The 21,504-nt window shown below is 35.8% G+C and overlaps 2 protein-coding genes across 2 annotated transcripts; one reads left to right on the forward strand and one right to left on the reverse strand.

The window, feature by feature from the left end:
- Positions 1-1,478: 1,478 nt before the first annotated feature.
- LOC112053195 (esterase CG5412) lies at positions 1,479-4,593 on the forward strand. Its single transcript, XM_024092524.2, has 4 exons — positions 1,479-1,903; positions 2,308-2,505; positions 3,382-3,522; positions 4,348-4,593. The coding sequence occupies exons 1-4, from the start codon at positions 1,690-1,692 to the stop codon at positions 4,518-4,520; spliced, it is 726 nt and encodes a 241-aa protein (XP_023948292.1). The 5' UTR covers positions 1,479-1,689; the 3' UTR covers positions 4,521-4,593.
- Positions 4,585-20,353, reverse strand: LOC112053207 (piggyBac transposable element-derived protein 4-like). The gene is made up of 5 exons (XM_052883807.1): positions 20,227-20,353; positions 13,705-13,873; positions 13,467-13,538; positions 8,888-8,958; positions 4,585-8,582 (listed from the first exon to the last, which is right to left on the reverse strand). Exons 2-5 carry the CDS (start codon positions 13,870-13,872, stop codon positions 6,581-6,583), a joined length of 2,313 nt encoding a protein of 770 aa, XP_052739767.1. The 5' UTR covers position 13,873; positions 20,227-20,353; the 3' UTR covers positions 4,585-6,580.
- Positions 20,354-21,504: the final 1,151 nt, after the last annotated feature.

Below are 21,504 nucleotides of genomic sequence, written 5' to 3' on the forward strand. Positions count from 1 at the left end.
GGCAAAGATCAAAAATCTATGATCTAATGCGTTTATAAAAACTGTTGCTACAGAATCGATGTTTCATTGTTGTAATCGTTTTTGTCGTGTAAGGAGCTCCCTTAAATTCCGGTTTGTGTAGTTAAATGGCATAAAAAACGGCCAAAAACTTGTAGTTTAGTAAAAGATGGAGTAACGTTTCAATTGAAAGTATTTAAACCTTAATTTTATAAAATTTTTAATAAAAACAATTTATAAAAAGAATCGATTCTTTTGACGAAACAGCCAAACATCGATCAGTAATCAAATATTCTATGTATTTAATCTGCGGATAGTCTAAGCAATGTGACAGTAAATATCCAAGCAGTAATTTGACTTCATACTAGAGGTCGAAACGCGAGCTATACCTCAATTTCGATTTCAACTTACTAGTTAAATAGATTTTATTAATTAGAAATAAGGCTAACTCACTAACATACTAAACTTAAAACAGAAACACTAACAATATACTAACATAGAAAAAAAAAATTAAAACTGTTACTCTTATTAATTGAAAAACTTGTTTAATGTAATAATGTAAGGAATAATAAAGGCTTTGAAATTGAGAAAAACATAAGGGATTAAAGGGCTAACATAATCTACGGAACACACCTACACTGCGCGTGGTCCGACACGCACTTGACCGGTTTTTTAATATTTGGTCACGTAGTGAGGAGGTAATACCTAGATGGCATCACCAAAATAAACATATGAATACGACCTATCCTTCAAGGTCATTGATTAGTATCAGCCCTATTTAAATCTACCAATCAAAAAACAACACGCATTTTATTGATCACTTCCTATTTTACTACAATTTACAAAATATTTTATTTGTTTACATAAAAAAAGTATATTTACAATCACAAAACTAAATGGAAATACAAAGTTGGCAAATGTAATTAAAATGCTGGAGGCAGGCAGCCCTATCTCATGTTTACGTACCGCACGCTGTAAGTATTTATGTCAAAAATACGGCTAAGTATACTGATTGTATATATTTTTACTGTGCACAATGTGTTTGTTAGTGTGTGTAAAAATTACGCGTGTGAGTATTGCGAGTCAAATTTATAGTTGTGTGTAGTGTATGGACACAGAATATACTTAATGGTAATAAATATACGCGTTAGATCATAGATTTTTGATCTTTGCCAGAGGGGTAACGGTTAGCGAGGCAAGTCCTATTATTAATGGTCTAAGGATATAGGCCGTACAGAGACTACATTGGTATTTTAGTTGACTCGACTTAAATACTAATGTAGTCTGTACGGCCTATTATCTCCCTCCAACTATCATTATCATAGACATTCGCTGTGGGGCTGTGCTCTCTTCAAGCCTTTATTTAATGTCTGTGATTTAATGTACTCTAAGCTCATGCTCTTAGTCACAGAAGTCAAAGCACAGAACACTAATACGTCAAAGTCAAATTTAGTCAAAGTGACCTTCATTTGTCATAGATGATGCATATTGAGTTCATTTGTGGTCTGTGAAAGTGACAAAGTCTTATTTAAAAATTGGATTTGTATTTCTATGATTTCTATTTATTTGTGTTCTTTAAAATAACCTAAACTTTACTTAATTTAATTAAACATAATTTACTTACACTTACACATACCTTTCATCAAGAAATGGCTCAAGTATCCTGAAATTCAATCCGTAAGAAGTATTAAAATGTCTGAACATAACTCTAACTCTAACCAATCAACAAATAACAAAGAAGAAAGGCCAAAGCTTAAGATATTGGCTTTCCATGGGTATCGGCAGAATGGCACAGTGTTCAAGAACAAGATTGGTTCATTCAGGAAGGCCGTCTCTAAATATGCGCAGCTGACTTTCATATCGGCACCACACAAAGTCTACAGCGAAGACGGTGGTAGTGATGAAGGTATTTATACTTGAAATGGTTTATCCAGTTTAGGTCATAGATGTCAGAAAAGAGCAGTGTTAGTCGACCCTCACTATGTGAACTAAAGATATTATTTATAAGGGTTGTAGGTAGCAGCTGAATATGCAGCTCCAAACTGTTGTTAGGAATAGGAAGTCCTAAAGAATTACCTATGTTCAGTGGACATCCATCAGCTGATAATTGTATATGATGTCAGAAAAAATTACAGTTAAAGTTTAGAAACCGGTTGCCTGTAGAGAGACAATGGTTTTAAAAAGTTTTGTGGGGTCATCTGATACTTTTACAACATGTGTTTTGCCTGAAGTATTGTCATTATTTATTAATTGTAATATATAATTACACAAGGTACCTTTATAATTTACTTAAATATTATGCTCTTATAGATTCTCGCTCTTGGTGGTTCAATGCAGAGGACAACACATTCAGTGGCAAGTGTTTGGGAGGACCAGCCATTGGGTTTGAGGACACCTTGCAGCTCATAGAGAGGGTTGTGAGTGAACATGGCCCATTTGAGGGCTTCATGGGGTTCTCGCAGGGTGCTTGTCTTGTTGGACTGCTGGCTGCCATGCAGCAAAAAGGATGTGAGGAACAAACATTTACAAAATTAAACACACCTAAAATTTTTATGATTCAAATAGCTCAACAGTTAAGGGTTCAACCCTACTTGACAATTGTTGTAGCCACTTTTAGCACAAACTTAGTGCTTTAAAACTTTTTTGGTAATCTTTAAAATGCAGGGCTTTAAAAGTATATCTGGGTCTCCTTTGTATGTTTTATGGCATAGTAACAATAATTCAATAGTAATAGTCAGATTGCACTGAGAGGTCTGAGGTTCAAACCCCTTTGTCTCAACAGTTTCACTTTTTCTTATAAAAAAGAATATTTGCCATATTTTTAAATATGACCAATATTCCCATTCCCCTCCAACTAGTCGGGAAAGACTGTATTAGGAGTGGGTACGACAATAGACCAACGGGGCGGGGATCGAACCACCACCCTTCGGTGGTGAGTCTGACCGCTCTTACCGTTGAGCTATTGAGGCTCACTTGGTTGGAAACAAAAGGGGAATATTAGTTAATATTAAAACAATATATATTTCTATTGTTTTATTTTTTAAATGAATAAATGTAAGTCTATTCAGAATTAACCTATTGTTATATATTCTGTGCTATTGTTTTAACATCCATTAGTAATTTTTAAAATAGGGTGGGTTTACGAATTGGTTTATAAAAATTAATCATTAGTTAAAGGATCATAATGGCCCATAAAATATATATTGTTCTAACACAATTTTAATTTATAATCAACAGTACCTTTGTTACCTGCTTAAATAACTAATGATATTTAACTAAAAGAAAAAATATTGTAGGAAAGTCTTTTAAATAGTATGTTTTCGATTGTGTAAATATATACTATTTTATAGGTATTCTAAGTTGAAGTTATTTTTGTATTTGCAGATTTACCATACACATTCAAGTTTGCTATTTTTGCATCTGGGTTCAGATCCGGGAGCTTAGTCCACAAAGCCTTCTATGATGAAGATATCAATCTCCGATCACTACATGTGTATGGTGAAAGTGATTCTATTATTCCAAAAGGTAAAATGTCCCTTTAATAATTTCATGACTATGAGGTGCATTGCATGCTTTTCATTCTAATCTTATGATCTTATTTAAATTTGCCTTCTAAACTTAAGAGTCTAGGTGTTTCAATGTATTAATTTAAATAAATTGATTCAATTTGATTACATCCCTGATTTTTCTACTGTTGGTACTTACACACACTTGATGGTAAAGGTAAAGGTAAGGTAAAGCTTAGGTCACTCTTTGACTTAGAAATATCATGTTGTAAGGAAAACAGCAGCTGAAAGGGCATTCGATAACTTCACCAACCTAAGCTGGAAGTAATTATCTTAGCAATCCATGGATTCACGGTGCAAGTGCCGGGTCCATCGTGTGGTAGAGAGAATAACTCCAAGCAAAGTCAAGGATTTGCGACTACTAGATGTAGGGTTAAGGAATTCCTTGACGATGGATCAACACTCGCCTTCTCTGTTCGTGTTGTTCTACCTACCTGTCCAAATTTGGTAAGATCCTATTAGAGCAGCTTTGGATACTCGTTCTAATATAGAACTAGCTGCACTTCTAGAGAGGCCAAGGTCTTTAAGCAAGTTATAGAGAGATTTTGCTGGTAATCCTTTCGCACATACAGCTACGGCGTACAGACTAACTACATAGCCATTTTTAGTCAGTTCATTTGTTAGGTCATAATATTTTTTCACTTTTATACTGTGGTCCTTCGGAATGTTAGTCTCCCACTGCACAGTAAGCTCTACAATTACTTTCATACGTAATTTACTATTATTATTCAAGAATAATACAATATTTATAGCTTATATATATCAACCAACTTTTTTATTTCAGAAATGAGTGAGTCACTGATCAATTTATTCACGAAGCCTGTGGTGGCGGAGCACTCGGGTGGGCACTATGTGGCATGCTCGGGCTCCATCAAAGATGCATACTTGGATTTCTTTCATGACAGATATCAGGATCTCATTGAGGGACCTATGAGATCCAATAGAAGAAATTCATAATTTACAAAAGTAATGCTTAGCTATTGTTAAATGATTTGGTGTAAGACTAAATAAAGTTAAGAGATATGATTAATTGCTTTTTTATTATACTGGCAATAATTAAGATATTAAATATTATTGTATCAATTCGTTTCGTTTCGTGTGTGTTAATGCTTGTGCGTTATCGCAAAACGCAAGCTGTAATATCGGGTAATATTGAAATTAGGAAATTATGAGACCCTTTGCGAGCGAATCTATACTAATATTATAAAGCTGAAGAGTTTGTTTGTTTGAACGAGCTAATCTCAGGAACTACTGGTCTGATTTGAAAAATTCTTTCAGTGTTAGATAGCCTATTTATCGAGGAAGGCTATAGGCTATATTTTATTTAAAAAAAAAATAGGGATCTTTCCTTAAATTCCAATAATGTAACCCAAGGTGTACAAAAGTTTTGTTTATATGGCGTGCGCTGCAAAAATTAAAATAACATAATGTACTACAACTTAAACATAAATCTCTACAAAAAATGTCGCGACAGCATATATTTATCTTCTTTATTTTAGTACATATAGTACCTTCTGTACTTTAATAAATTATTTAAATCTTATACTAAAGTTTACGTCATTATTTACACCACTAAAGTTAAATTCTTATCAAAATAAATTACTTAATAATCAAGAGGATAATAAAGAGATAAGATTTGCCTTTTACAATATGTTAATTAGTCATATAGTTTCGGAGAAAATACAAATTTTCTAAAAAGCGAAAAAAATTCCGCTAAAGTCGCCCCGCGGTTTCACCCACATAGTTCCTGTTGTTCCTGTCATGTATGCCTATGATACTTTTTTTTTATTCTTTACAAGTTAGCCCTTGACTACAATCTCACCTGATGGTAAGTAATGCTGCAGTCTAAGATGGAAGCGGGCTAACTTGTTAGGAGGAGGATGAAAATCCACACTCCTTTCGGTTTCTACACGGCATCGTACCGGAACGCTAAATCGCTTGATGGTACGTTTTTGCCGGTAGGGTGGTAAATAGCCACGGCCGAAGCCTCCCACCAGCCAGACCTCGACAAATTAAGAACTCAATCTGCCCAGCCAGGGATAGAACCCAGGACCTCCGTTTTTGTAAATCTGCTGCGCCACGGAGGCGACTTATATATAGGCGGATAGATTTCACTCTGAATTAACAAATAGGCTACTTTTCATCCCGGAAAAATCCATGGGTCCCGTGTGATTTTTGAAAAACTGAATTCCACGCGGACGAAGTCGCGGACGTCCGCTAGTGGTCTTATATTATGGGGTGATTACGTAGAGATAATAAGAGCTTTCAGAGCTCAAAAAAGTTGCCTCCCATACTGTTTGTGGAGTTGATTTTATTGAAGCCACTATTCAAAAAAATTAAGATATTGCCATTTTCCGCACTTTTGTATAATAGAATTAGCGGACGCGTCGCGTCTACGTTCGCGTGGATTTCAGCTTTTCACAAATTCCGCGGGAACCATGGATGTTACCCTTTGACACTTATTATCTATGTATCTAAGATGTTACCTTAATATAATTTTCGAGCTGTGTCTATTTGTGAAAAAGAATATTACTCCATTTCCTGAGAAAAAAGTGGTCGTAAAAGAAATAAAATTGAGATACCTGTACAAAATAGTATTTACGAATTAAATGACTTTTATAAATTAAAATTAATTTGACTAATTTATTATATTTTCACAATTAGACATACACTTTAATTAAATATTTTATTATTTATATGACTTGAGAATTTCAGTATTGGTATAGTTATGGTAATTTTTGTTTTCAATCAAATTAACATGCAGCATTAATAATTTGAACATTTATATCATATTACTTAATTTTAAAAATATTTGCACGCCTAATTTGTGGCGTTTTACCATTTTGCCATTTGCCAATTGCCACATGTTTGGACCATTAATTGTGAATTGTACATGCAAAAAATACAATAAACAATAAAATATATGACCTCACATTACATTCACCTTTCACTCTGCTTTCATATTATAGTTCTTTGTGAACAATTGGAAAGAAATGAAAGAGAAGTGCAGATCGAAGCTATTGTGTGGGTGGTGTGTGATAAGCTTTGAAGCAGTTTTCTACGCACAGTGCCACGTCACAAGATTCGCAACGATATCGAGAGCGCTGTGATTTTCTGCCTTCGCTGAGGCAGACAACACAGCGCATGATATGATGGCGATTGCGCGCAGTACTGCCCGCAGTCGGCTCATGAAAGACAGGCCAGTGAGTAGATACTATGTACCTTCCAGGGTTGGTCCGTTGGGCTGTAACAGGTATTTTAGCACGCCCTTTCGGACAAAATGCCAAGTGTTTTGAGAGGATGGAGTCCACAAGCTGAAGGCGGAAAGCTAAGTGGTGTTGATGTTTCTGTGTTGATGACTGGAGGAGAATACGTGCGTTAAGAACAGAAATGTTAAGGAAGCGTTTAAATAGTTTTATGAACCATTTAGGACCACGTTTTCTTTGTAATAAATAAGGCTCGAGCATTTGATCTTTCAAATCTACTCCCCTCATGAATTTGTTGTAATCTAGTACCATTTGAGGTTTAAATGGTATTGGCCGAGATTTAGGTCTAGAAGAGACCGTAGGTAAGGCAGTGGATGAACCATGACAAGTAGATATCATGGTTACTCGTTTTTTGTCTTGCCAAGATAATATTGAGACATCACCGGAATGTCTCGCAATATACTCTCCCTTTTTAAGTGAAGCCTTATTTATTACGACGGGAACATCTGCACGTGAAGACCTCAAGGTACCAACACAGTCGGTACCATTGAGCTTAAGATATCTCGCTAATAGGGGTGAATTATAACAATTGTCCACAAACAATCTATAGCCTTTGTTTAGTAGGGGACCAATGAGCTTTTTCACAATAGCTGTACTTTTGAGTACCCCAGGTAACTGCTCCACATCCATTCCGGATTGTTTACCGGTGTAAACAATGAACGACCACAGATATCCGGTGGTACTCTCGCAAAGCTCAAAGGTCTTGATACCAAACTTTGCAGCCTTGGACCGACTTTTTCCTTTCCAAAGTGTCAGTCTCTGATCTATGCAAATGTCTTTATCTAAAATATAATTCGACTGAAATTTTGAATTTAAATGTGTAATTATTGGTCTCAAATGGTGTAATCGATCCAAGTTTGCAACACCAGTGTTAGAGGGATTTGAATCGTTAATAGAGGGGTCGGAATCAGTAAAATTTAAGGCCTTTATTAATATTTCGTACCTCCTTCGTGTGAAGATGCGTCTGAAAACTTCTGTTCTCATAAGGGGATCACCAGAAAAGCAACTTGTGATCGTTGGCATTTTGATGATCCCCAGCATCATCCAGAACGAAAAGAGGCACAAAATTTCATGACTATTTGTTGGCGACCAATTAGACTGGAAAGAGGAGGATACAATTTTAGTAGCGTATCGGTTCGTTTCAGTTACAATTTGGTCTAAGATGTCGTCGCCCCAAAAAGAGCGAAACGCATCATAAGCCGAACTGTGGCTAAGCACAGAACCAGTACGCTCTTGTCTAAAATTTTCCTCCTTACCTTGAAAGGTCTCCATGGTAGACCATTCAAAGTGGAGGTTCTGGCTTTCCAGCCTTGGGAGACCATCCTCTCCAGCAAGGGCATCAAGATATTCCTCATCGCTCTCGCTCTCGCTAACAGCAATCTGTCGTTCAGCGTTACGTTCAGCATCTTGTATACTCTCCTTACGTCTCCTCATTACATCCCTCGCCAAACTTACCAATTCCGAGGGGACGTCTGCATCTGTCGTCCAAATTTCATTAAGTGGGTGTCCCACCTCCCACCTAAGGTTCCCCCTCCGGCCCTGGCTCGGATGCCCACGCCCACGTCCACTCTGTCCTCGCGCGCCCCTAACGGCCCTTCGCCCACTCATTCTTCTTTCATACCTCTCATTTCTTAAATTCCTATCACGCTCCTCAGGGGAAACATACATGACGTGGGCATCCGGGGCTAAGAAGACGCCGGCACCTTTCTCTACCACTCCATCTTCGCCATTCATTACTAGCACCATTGCCTCCCTGTAACAATTGCTAGATTTAGTTTGACTCATAATATTTAAGATCAGCGGATGCCCACGACTGTGCCTGTATAAAATTCAGTTTTTTTAAAATCCGGGTATGTATTTTTCAGGATTAATGTAGCCTTTATGTTGCTCAATAACCTTCTCTATCCACTGAAAGTTCCAATAAAATTGGAGATAAGCCTGGCAAAAATATAAAAAAGCTTGTTAAAGTTTTATTATTGTCTAAATAACAATAAGCACATGAGAAAACACAGTTATTTTGAAATTTTGATCATTTTTATTTATAAAAAATGAACTTACTCTTCTGGCGAAAAATTGAGCCTGACTGGCGACCGTGACCTGTCACGAGATTGATGCGGTTTTCCTTCATCCTAAAACGAAAAAAAATTATTCAAAACCACTCAAATCCAACTAACTACTGCTGTTAACAAACATCTATACTAATATTATAAAGAGGTAAAGTTTGTAAGTTTGTAAGTTTGTAACAATTTTTTGAAATGGGGTAATCTTCGGAACTACTAGACCGATTTTAAAAATTCTTTCACCAGTAGAATGCTACGTTATCGGGGAGTGCTATAGGCTATATTTTATATTTCTATCATATATAACTACTGAGATATAGCGGGTTTTCTCTTACAGGTCAGACCAAAAAACTTACTTATTCGCATGCGCTGCCTCAACCATTGCGTATAACTGAAATAAATGTATGGAGGCTTTTTGAACCTTTAAAAGTTCTACAAAAAAGTCCGCGACACCATATATCTATCTTTTATATTTTAGCAGATATAGTACCTTTAGTACTTTAATAAATTATTTAAATTTTAAACTAAGGTTTACGTCATTATTTACACAACTAAACTTAAATCCTTATCAAAATAAATGATTTAATAATCACAAGGATATTATAGAGATAAACTTTGCCCTTTACAGTATGTTAATTAGTTATATAGTTTCAGAGATAATACAAAATTTCTGAAAGTCGCAGAAATGCCGCTATATGACGCCCCGCGGTTTCAATTACGTGGCTCCCGTTCCCGTATGCATATGAGGACCAAACATAGCCTATGACACTCGCAAATAATGTAGCTTTCTATTGGTAAAAGAATTTTCCAAATCGGTCCAGTAGATCCAGAGATTACCCCCGACAACCACACAAACTTTACCTCTTTATAGTATTAGCATAGAAGTCGCTTGGGAAATTATAGTCTTTTGGTCATTGCACCACGCACAAAAGGCTGGACCAATTTTGCTGAGGGTAGGGATAGGATAGAGGTAGGGAAGGGGTAGGATAGAGGTAGGGTAGGGGTAATTTAGGGAAAGTGTAGGGTAGGGTAGGGTAGGGTACGTATAAGGTAGGGGTAGTGTAGGGTAGGGGCAAGGTAGAGGTAGGGGAAGGATATGGAATTTATAGGGTAGGGGAGGAGTAGGATAGGGGTAGGATATGGGTAGGGTACGGGTAGGGTAGGGTTAGGGTAGTGATAAGGTAGGGGTAGGGAAGGGTTAGGGTTAGCGGTAGGGTAGGAGTAAGGTAGGGGTAGGGTAGGGGTAAATTAGGGGTAGGGTAGGATAGGGTATGGATAGGGTACGGGTAGGGTTAGGGTAGGGTAAGGTGGGGGGAGGGAAGGGTTAGCGTTAGCGGTAGGGTAGGAGTAAGGTAGGGGTAGGGTAGGGTAGGGTTGGGTAGGTTTACGAGCAGGGTAAGGTAGAGGTAGAGAAGTTTACATCAATTTTTACGCGGACGAAGTCGCGGGCGTCCGCTAGTAAATTATATTGTAGGAAATAGTAGTCTGCGACGGATATGACGTCGCTCGATCTCGTGTTAGCTCGTGCCGAAGTTAGGTGGCGCGACTTGTTTCCGTAAAGAGTAGGGAGTTAGAGAGGAGGGACTTACGATATAAGGCGCCCGTCGTACGGTCGGCTTCAGTATGCTCGTGGCGTTCGAGCCGTTTACATTTCTTGTTGTGTAATTCTTTAAAGGCTACTTGGGATAGACGGGGAGAGTGACTTGATTGGAAAAGGGGAGTGTTAGTTAACTGTCAAAGGATCCTTTAACCCTACACACAACGTTCACAAGTGCGTGACTCCATTCAAGGTCATTCCATTTTAGGATCTTATTTTGGTTACAGTTAGATTTGTTAATTAAGTTGTCCTGACAAATATTGTGAATCCTTTGTTCGACATTGGTTTTCTTTTTTTTTAATCCACTTATGAAGTTTCTGCTAAAAATATTATTATAATTTGTATAAATTTGTTATGACAGTAAAAGAGAATAAGAGGGTGATTGGTGACTTGTGTTCGGTTTTGACGTGACGACGTCTTATAACTCGATGGAGCCTCGTAAAAAGATGACATCGTCGTTCCCTCGCTCTAGGGTAGCCAACTTATTTTACAAGAAATAAAGTATATTCTAATATACGAACATGTTCTTTTGAAAAATGCAACCATTCCATCATCATTCCATCCATTTTCTTACGACGTTGTCACGTTCAACTATCGTCAATAAACCGACTTCACAGACAACAGATTTTTGTTAAGCAACGTACCGCCAGGATGTTGTCGTGTTAGTGATTTTGTGCCACAATGTTTTGTATTGAAATTGAACATAAATTGTTTAATGTGGGTATGGAGAACATGTGTTTTAATGCATTCTGAAAGGTACTTTTAACCCGAACTTACTCTAAGTCAATCAAAAGCAGTCACTGGATACAGGCGCCTTGAGACTGTGAAGGTGGTGATGTAAAGTGGCTGGTCAAGCAATGTGCAAAACTTAAAATGTATTATTTCGGCATTCAAAAATACATCTGCTATAGGTACTCGTAATAACTAAGCAGAGGGGTTAGGTAAACAAAACCGATAAACATGACGTTCTGGAATACTTTAAAAAAACCGGCCAAGTTCGAGTCAGGTATGCATACCGAAGGTTCCATCCGTAAACATTGAAAAAAAAATAACAAATGAATAGAAATCGGTAAATCTAATAGTTACTTTATAACGCCTGTCGACATTAGATACGCAATTATTACGATTGTGTAAAATCCAACCACTTAATAGAAAGGTTTTCAGTGAAACATGATTTTTGGTTAGAATGTAATTTTAATTTTGGGATCTTTTCAGCAGAGTATCCAGAATATAGAATATCTGTTCTAAAGTAGAAAGCAAAAGGTCTTGACAAGATAATCAAATATAGAACACATTTCAAAGGTATTTAGGACCCTAATAAAATCTTTTTCACAAATATCCTATCTATTGATCGATTTGAAGGCGGTGCTTTGCCAAAAAGGCTCTTAAAGTTTATTGTTTATTTGGCACCGCCTTCAAAGCGATCAATAGAAAGGACGTAGGTACGATGTTATTTTTCGCTTTTTAGAGTAATACACCTTTGAAGTAGGTTAAGTTTTTCTCTTTATATTAAAAAAAGAATTTTCAAAATTAATTAATAAATTATGAAGTTATGAGGTAACAAACATTCGAAAAAAGAATGAATTGAGAACCTACTTCTTTTTTGAAGTCGATTAAAAATAATTTACCCATAAAATAAGTATTAAATTAAAAAATATAATATTAAAGTATAATTTCAGGTCACTAAAGCTAAATAAACTCCTCAACACTGTGGCTTTGTGTGATTTTTCACTTAAATTCAGTTTCATTGTTTATTCACGGTGCTCAGTTCGTTCTAACCGCATTACATACCGCTTAGTTTACGCATTTCTGAGAGAAAGTTGTTTGCAGCTTAGATTTACTTCTATCTAGCGAAGGAAAAATTAAATTGTACATACATTCTATGTTATTAATAGCTTTTTTTGCATTGCAATAGAGTACGCTGGATGCTTGGGGCTCGAGACCATTTTGTTTGGAAGTCCATGCAAGATTCCCATGTCCAACATTGAACGTCCATCGGCTGATAATGATGATGATGATGATGAGAGTACGTAAAGTGACCAAAGATTTCCTTTTTATAAAAAAACTAGCAGATGCCTGCGACTTCGTCTGGGTCAAATTCAGTTTTTCACATGTCTTGCGGAAATTATTGTTTTAGTGAAAATATTGAAGATTTGAGTATAACAAAATTGTACGATCTTTGATTGTACGACCATAGTCTTGGAACCTCTGGTAAATTAAATTGTAAACAAAAACAATGCTTGCTTTTACATTGTTAAATAACAACATTGACTAATTGAGTCTCAGTTCTTAATTAAACTTTGTACTTTCTTAATCGTCTGTATATACAGTAACTATTATACTTATATTCTATTCATAATTCTATTCTTTGAAAGGGGTGAAATAGGGGTTGTTTAGGGTCTACCCTACCTCTAGGTAGGGTAGGAGTAGAGTAGGGGTAGGGTTTCACGCGTCCAAAGTAGCGGGCTTTCCGCTAGTTATATAATAAAACACGCAAAAATATAAATGGTGGTGAAATGGGGGTTTAAAGTTTTCATTGATTTTCACACGGACAAAGTCGCGGGCGTCCGCTAATTTAAAAAAGAACATAATCATAATCCGAGTCGAAAAGCAATATCCATAAAAGGATTTTAAAGGTAGGTAGGTAATAGGTATTTAATAATTTCCAGTTTCCTACCTTTAACAAAGCTTTGTGCCTCTAAGAGGGTCATGATAAATTATGATTATTGGGAAAGGGGGCAGGTTAGTCTTACGAGTAAGTATGTTGAGTAGCGAACATAAAGTTTCGGTTGTAATTTACAGCGTAGAGTTAGTAGAAGAGAGAGAATTAGAATTTGTGCTCAATCATGTCAAAATGGCTGAACAGATCTAGGTGAAATTGGTTTAAAGGTAGATTATAATTTGAAGCATTTAGACGTTCCTTAGGGATTTCCGCGGGTAAAACCGCACGGCACAGCTAGTTATAAATAAACAGGATTACCATATGCAGTATGCTCTGGCGGCGCTCTGGTGGTGTGCGAGGTGTTAATCTTGGAGTCTCTGGTTCTGACTCCTAAAACATACACAGAAAGCATACAATTCCACTGCAGCCCAAAATAAACATTATAACTAGTGGAGCACATAAAATATACAAAGGAAAAGAGATTACTCCCGTACTATCAACTAACTTATTTTATTTTATAATAATTACTTGTAATGTAATCTAAAGTAGGCCACACCTCATCTTCCTCTTCCTCTCCTCCACTAGTATCCAGCATCTCAATCTCCATAAGCTCCTCTTCATCACTGTCCAGCTCTCCACTCGAACTCTCTCCTTCATCAAGCTCCTCTTGATTAAGCAGATCAGCAAACTCCTTTGGAGGATCTTCATTGTCCCTCCAAGACATACTATGCATAAAAAAATATATTTGAACATAATACTACTATTAAAATAAAATAAGTCTTTATTGCTGTTTTTATCTTTACATACAAGTAGGTACTTCGTCGTTATCAACCCATATACAGCTCACTGCTGAGTCTCCTCTCAGAATAAGAGGGGTTAGGCCAATAGTCCACCACATTGGCCCAATGCCGATTGGCAGACTTCACACACGCAGAGAATTAAGTTTCCTTCACTGTTTGAGACACGTGATATTTAATTTCTTTAAAATACACATAACTGAAAAGTTTTAATTTCTTTAAAATGCACATAACTGAAAAGTTGTAGGTCCATGCCCCAGACCAGATTCGAACCCACACCCTCCGGAATTGGAGGCAGAGGTCATATCCACTGGGCTATCACGGCTCAGTAGTACTTGCAAAGTAAATAAAATGTAGGGTTAACAACTAGCTAAAATAGTAATTTTCCATCGGATTGATCTCCCTTTCAAACAGCTTGTCTTGTACTGACAAAGGCCTCCTCTAATTAATAGCAGACTATTATTACTAGAAAGCTGTAATTTAGCATGACTTTGTACGATAAAAATGTGAACAATACTATGGATTTAAAGTGTACTTAATCTACAGTACCCTATACAGCTCGTGGCCCGACATGCACTTAGTCATTTCTTTTTTACATTAGCTCTAGCCCCAAAGCCTGGTTCCTGTTCCGATGAGAATATGGGGATATGGGGAAAAATATCTTGCTATAGTTGTGGTGAGGCAATAGGAACAGCAAGGCACTTGTTGGTTGGATGCAAGGTGCTCCTGGATAGGGCTCTTTACTCACATTGTCATGATAGAGTACTTCAAATTACATGTGAAGCTATAAGCCTTTCAGTAGCTAGAGCTCAAAAAAATTTTAATAAAAAAAATTCAACCGACTTCCAACTCAAAAAATAACTAACTAAAAAGCAAAAAATAACATCCTACCTATGTGCTACCTCCTGATCAGTTTGAAGGCGGTGCCAAGCCAGTGATGTTTTATTTAAATACGTTTAAACTATAAAATTTCTGTGGTTATTCCAGAAACAGCTTTAATTAAAACACGACACTGGCTTGGCACCGCCTTCAAACTGATCAGAAGGTAGCACATAGGTAGGATGTTATTTTTTGCTTTTTAGTTAAAGTTATTTTTTGAGTTGGAAGTCGGTTGAATTTTTTTTATTAAAATTTTTATTTTTTTATTTTTAGTGTTAGCATACCCACTGCGTGTGTATAGTCACAACCTATCTAAGTGGAAAGTTCTTATCAATATAAAATTATCAAGTCCAAACACAAGGTAGCTACTGTGAGCCGTCGAGGAGTTCTCTTCACTGTGCTTCGTCTTCATCACCAGACCCTTAATACAGTCGCAATCCATCTAGGTGGAAAGTTCTCATCAATACAAATTTATAAAGTCCAAACACAAGGTAGCTACTGTGAACCGTCGAGGAGTTCTCTTCACTGTCCCTCGTCTTCATCATCAGACCCTTAATACAGTCACAATCCATCTAGGTGGAAAGTTCTCATCAATACAAATTTATCAAGTCCAAACACAAGGCAGCTACTGTGAACCGTCGAGGAGTTCTCTTCACTGTCCCTCGTCTTCATCACCAGACCCTTAATACAGTCACAACCCATATAGGTGGAAAGTACTCAACAATACAAATTAATCAAGCCCAAACAAAAGGTGACTGCTGTAAATCCTTGACGAGTTCCATCGTCTGTGTTTCGGCTCCATCATCAGACCAACTCCAAACCTTCATAAAGTTGTAGTGGTTTAAAATACCTTATGGAAACACTAACAAACGTACTAGCCGTCTCTACAACTTTCGAAAATTCCCCTCAATTTCTCCAGGATGCCATCATCAGATCCTGACATGAAAAAAATGGGACCACCCTGGAAGTAAACCCTACAAAACAAAAAAAGAATTTTCAAAATCGGTCGATAATTGACGGAATTATCGCTGGACATACATAAAAAAAAAAAAAAAAACATACATACAGCCGAACGTAGAACCTCCTCCTTTTTGGAAGTCGGTTAAAAAGGATTGATTACAACAAAAAACAAATTAACGAATCCACAGTAAAAAAGTGAATAACTAAAAATGGCTATGTAGTTAATCTGTACGCCATAGAAGTAGGTGCGAGAGGATTACCAGCAAAATCTATCTATAACTTGCTTAAAGACCTTGGCCTCTCTAGAAGACCAGCAAGTTCTATAATAGAACGAGTATCCAAAGCTGCTCTAATAGGATCTTACCAAATTTAGCTAGGCAGGGAGAACAACATGAGCGGAAGAGGGGAGTGTTAATCAATTGTCAAGGAATTCCTTAACCCTACATCCTGCAGTCATAAGTCCAGGACTCTGATCAGACTTTTTTCTCTACCACGTGATGGTCCATCAATATAATGCTAAGATATTTGTCTCATATTGCACTCAAAAATAATGTGGCTTTCTAGTGGTAAAAGAATTTCCAAAATTGGTTAAGTAAATTGACATGCTAGCTATCAAACCCGGTCAAGCTTCCCTTTGACTTATCCCTACCCTACCCTACTCCTAGACTCATAAACGTTGTTATGGGAAATAGAAAAGGGTTCAAACCATATTTTATCATTCTGTAAACGGGAATATACTAAAAGTATAATAATATATATGGGCCATCTTTAAATATGTCTTTTTATAATGTTTTAGGTATATTTTCCATCAAATATTGATATAATATAGGTATGGACGATACAAAACATATATAGATATTAAATCTATATATTGCAGTAATATCAAAATCTATATATCAAAAGATTCGGCATCTATATATTGCCGATGTGACTGAATCGGGCAAATCGAACATGAATCGGATTCGCTCTCATACCATGTATTCGGCCAAACCCTATATTACAAGTCAAAATGAAACTTATGTTTCAAATCTTAAGGCACTAATTAATTCATTCCAAAAGCAAAACGCGATTCAGCAAAACACTATATTTTTTTAATACAAGTCAATATGAAACTTATGACTCACTACATAAGGTACTAATTCAATCATTCCAAAACGCGATTCCGAAAAACACTATATTTTTTTAAATACAAGTCAATATAGTACTTATAATAAATAGATAAGGTTTCAATTGTAGTACATCAAAATGAATGACATATTATGACATCGAAAAAAGAAGTACGTCAAAATAATGCAGGGTCTACTTATAGCAGGTATTTTCAATTTTCTACCATTATATTTACGAACTATTGTTTTAATACCCAAATAGATGGCATCACAATTCACATGTAAATATCATTCATTGTAGTTTATGTTTCTTTAAACAGATGGCGGAACGAAGAAAATAAAAGAATTATCTAATAAATTAATAATCTTTTATTAATTTGTAAAAATAAAAACTAATATATATAACTAAATTGTATATTATATTCATCCAATACAACAAAATGTATGCAAAGGTTAAATAAAACATGAAAAAAGAAGTATGTCGATTATTTTCTTAAACCATCGTTTTATATAACTAAGAGTTGGATTACCCAAATACTCAAATAGATGGCATCGCATGTATCTTCATTATAGTTTATGTTGTTGTAAGATATCCGAACGAAGGAAGTTAAATAATTATATAGGTATTGTTGTGTTGTATTAATTTGTAATAATAAATTACCGACATACAAAAGGAATAAAAAACCTATAACGTAATGCATTTTTTTTGCAAACCAAAACAAATGAACATGTTATTCACAGGATAGCGCAAAACAATAGGTTCCTTTGGCGCAAACACAGATGGCGCCAAGAAAAAAAAAAAACAAAATTAAAATAAAAAGGGGAAATATAAACCTTTAAAAAAATTGACAATCGCCATAAAACTTGAAAAATGTAAACTCAATTGTTATTGTTATTGTATTGCCTCCGAATCAACTAAATCGAGCACACGCTACGTGAATTCGATTCGCTCTCGTACTATCTATCCGGCAAAACACTAGATTACAAGTTAATTTTGTACTTATTACAAACAGCTGTAAATTGCTTATTATCTTTTGATTGATAAGTAGGCAGGTATACCAAAAAAAAAGAAGTAGAGTTAGAACAACCGATTGTAATTTGTTTAAAATTACAATTATTTTAAAAGGAAATTAATTCTATAAAATAATGTTTTTTTATTTTATAATTATATTAAACAAACATGAAGTAAAATCAAGTAAATTTTTAGTACTTAATGTTGTGTAACCATCGCATCAAAAAAACAATAAAAATGATTGTACGCGCTCTACACTCGAGGCGATAGCGCTATGAATGAACTGCGACTGTAGAGCCCGTTCGCAGGCTTCGCGGCTTGTTAATTATTTTCAAAGTCTTCCGTGAATTCGTCGACAACCGTATTGTATTCCATTTTTTTTGACGGCCTCCGTGGCGCAGTGGTAGGCGTGGTGGATTTACAAGACAAGATTTTTCTTGGTCTTGGTCCAGGTCTAGCTGGTGTGAGACTTCGGCCGTGGCTAGTTACCACCCTACCGGCAAAGACATACCACCAAGCGAATTAGCGTTCCGGTACGATGTCGGATTTTCATCCTGCTCCTAAGAAGTTAACCCGCTTCCATATAAGATTGCATCATCACTGGTGAGATTGTAGTCAAGGGCCTGTAGAGAAAAATAAAATCCTCCGATGTAACTGAATCGAGCAAATCGTATTTGAATCGGATTCGCTCTCAAACTATGTATTTTCGGCCAAACCCTATATTACAAGTCAATATGAAACTTAAATCTCATTACATAGAGCACTAATTAATTTATTCCAAAACGCGATTCAGCAAAACACTATATTTTTTTCAATACAAGTCAATATGGTACTTATAACAGAGAAATAAGATTTAAATTGTAATACAACAAAATGTATGCAAAGGTAATGTCATCAAAAAAAGAGGTACGTCGAATTAATGTAGAGTCAACATTTATGAGATATTTTCAATTTATCACCATTATATTTACGAACTATTGTTTTAATACCCTAAAAGATGGCATCACAGGTAAATATCATTCATTGTAGTTTATGTTTCTTTAAACAGATGGCGCAACGAAGAAAATAAAAGAATTATAGTATCAATTAAGTATTCTTGTAAATATAAATTACAATGTTAACATGTTATTAATAGATGGCGTTAATGGCGCGTACCAATTTGTTCCTTGGCGCAAACATAGATGGCGCAAAGAAAAAAAAACTTTAATTCGTAAATAAAGAAGTCGGTTAATTAAATAAATAAATATATAATAAATTAATTAAATAATCATTAAATAAATTAATATAAAAAAGGGGAAATATATAAACCCTTAAAAAAACTTAACCTCAAGTACATAATCTGTGCCTCAAGTAAATTATAAATGTATTGCCATAATCTCACCAGAGCGTTATGGAAGTGACCTGAATCCAGTAATACAAGATAGATTCAAACTAATGTATGTTTCAGAAAACATATAGTCTTAGAAAATATATAGTTTCAAAAAATATATAGTTTCAGAATCCGATATTCCATATCAATATATAGTTTCGATTTGATACACAGAAAATCCGATATTACCCACACCTAATATAATAAACACAGAAATCGAGCCTAGCCTACTGCTCTTTATTACTGTTTACTGAATGTTTCACGATGTATTTCTTACAAACAATAACCTAAAACATTCATTTTAATCAAAATAATCAGTTTTCTAATAACAATTGCGCTTACATTTATATACTTGTTCATTCTAAATTAGTCTCTATCACATACAAAATAAGGTTTTTAGTCGATTGCGGAGTAGACGCTTATGCGCCGCGTGGTGCGTACATGAAGTACAATCGTCGTGAAATAAGCGCGGCCACAGGTGCGACGTCATAGCGTCGCGCAGTTAACAAGGACTCCAAGGTCTAACCTTCTCTATAGTCCTATACCTCCACAAACATTTCAAGACCAAGATAAATCCCTTCAGCCGGTTTCAAGTTTTACCGAGAATAACGAACAGCAATTCATTTTTATATAAATAGATATACGTTCGTCCTTAGTAATATACAAATAAAGACCAAAATGGCTCCTTGATAACGATAAACCAACGGCCATTTTGAAATGTCAAATGTGTACATTAAATTCAAAAATCAAAGTTTGAAATTTTGAATGCAAAGTACAACAAATTCGTCTTGCGTTTAACGTGCATTTAATAAATAAATAATATACCTTTGTGTAAGCATGTCTAATTACTCTATTTATTGATACACGAACACAAGTATTTCTTACAAAAAATTACAAACATTAATTCTAAGTAGTTAAATAATAACAATTGTATGTAATTTGGAAAATAACACACCTTAGCCAATTGTGCACTTAAACCACCAATGAAGAACGACTTTGCTTTGGTTTGCTAGGCTAGAAGTAGAAAACAAAAGAAAAATCAACCTGCGACCAAAGATTACAGTGTATTATTGGAAATAGATAGACAACTCTAACTTTTTTTCGGAACGCCTGTGATAGCGCCATCTAGTAACTAGCTACGGTATTTTTAGTAAAGTATCCATTATGTTATAAAAATAATTATGCATAGTTTTTGTAAAGCGAGAGATTTTTGATTTTGTAATAGTTGAAGAAACCACTTAAGAAAAATAAAAAAAAAGACAAAAGTTGTCCACCCGGGTTCGAACTCAGGATTATAGATTGTACCTTTGTTTTGCACCACTAGGCGAAATGACTATGTGGAACAACTTTGAAATTAATGTACACTTACTGTCTTTTTTTTAATAATCCCTTTGCTTTAGAAATACAAACACATTCTTCCTATTACGCGTCAAAATTAAAAGGATAAATAATTCTTTTTTTTTCGGTTTTTTTTCCGTACTTACACGGTTCAAATCTCTAAAAACATTGTAATACATACACACCATATGTAATTGAATTTACTATCCTGGAATCTTAAATCTAGGATGTAGATGGCGCTGCTACATAAAGATTTCACGTTCTTCTAAGTTCCCATGGCATGCCTGCGACTGCAAGTGCAAGCGTTTCACAGATTATAAATACTCCGTAATTACGTATCGTTTCACGCACAGATTAATACTGATAGATAGCTTAGACCATTAATACTTGGACTTGGCTCGCTAACCGTTACCCCTCAGGCAAAGATCAAAAATCTATGATCTAACGCGTTTATAAAAACTGTTGCTACAGAATCGATATTTCATTGTTGTAATCGATTTCGTCGTGTAAAGAGCTCCCTGAAAACTTTGACGGCCTTCGTGGCGCAGTGGTATGCGCGGTGGATTAACAAAACGGAGGTCCTGGGTTCGATCCCCGGCTGGGCCGATTGAGATTTTCTTAATTGGTCCAGGTCTGGCTGGTGGGTGGCTTCGGCCGTGGCTAGTTACCACCCTACCGACAAAAACGTACCGCCAAGCGATTTAGCATTCCGGTACGATGTCGTGTAGAAACCGAAAAGGGGTGTGGATTTTCATCCTCCTTCTAACAAGTTAGCCCGCTTCCATCTTAGACTGCATCATCACTTACCATCAGGTGAGATTGTAGTCAAGGGCTAACTTGTAAAGAATAAAAAAACAAAACATAATTTGGTCACAACTGACATAACTGATGTTGT

Source organism: Bicyclus anynana, chromosome 10 (assembly GCF_947172395.1).
Source record: "Bicyclus anynana chromosome 10, ilBicAnyn1.1, whole genome shotgun sequence".
Lineage (NCBI taxonomy): Eukaryota > Metazoa > Arthropoda > Insecta > Lepidoptera > Nymphalidae > Bicyclus > Bicyclus anynana.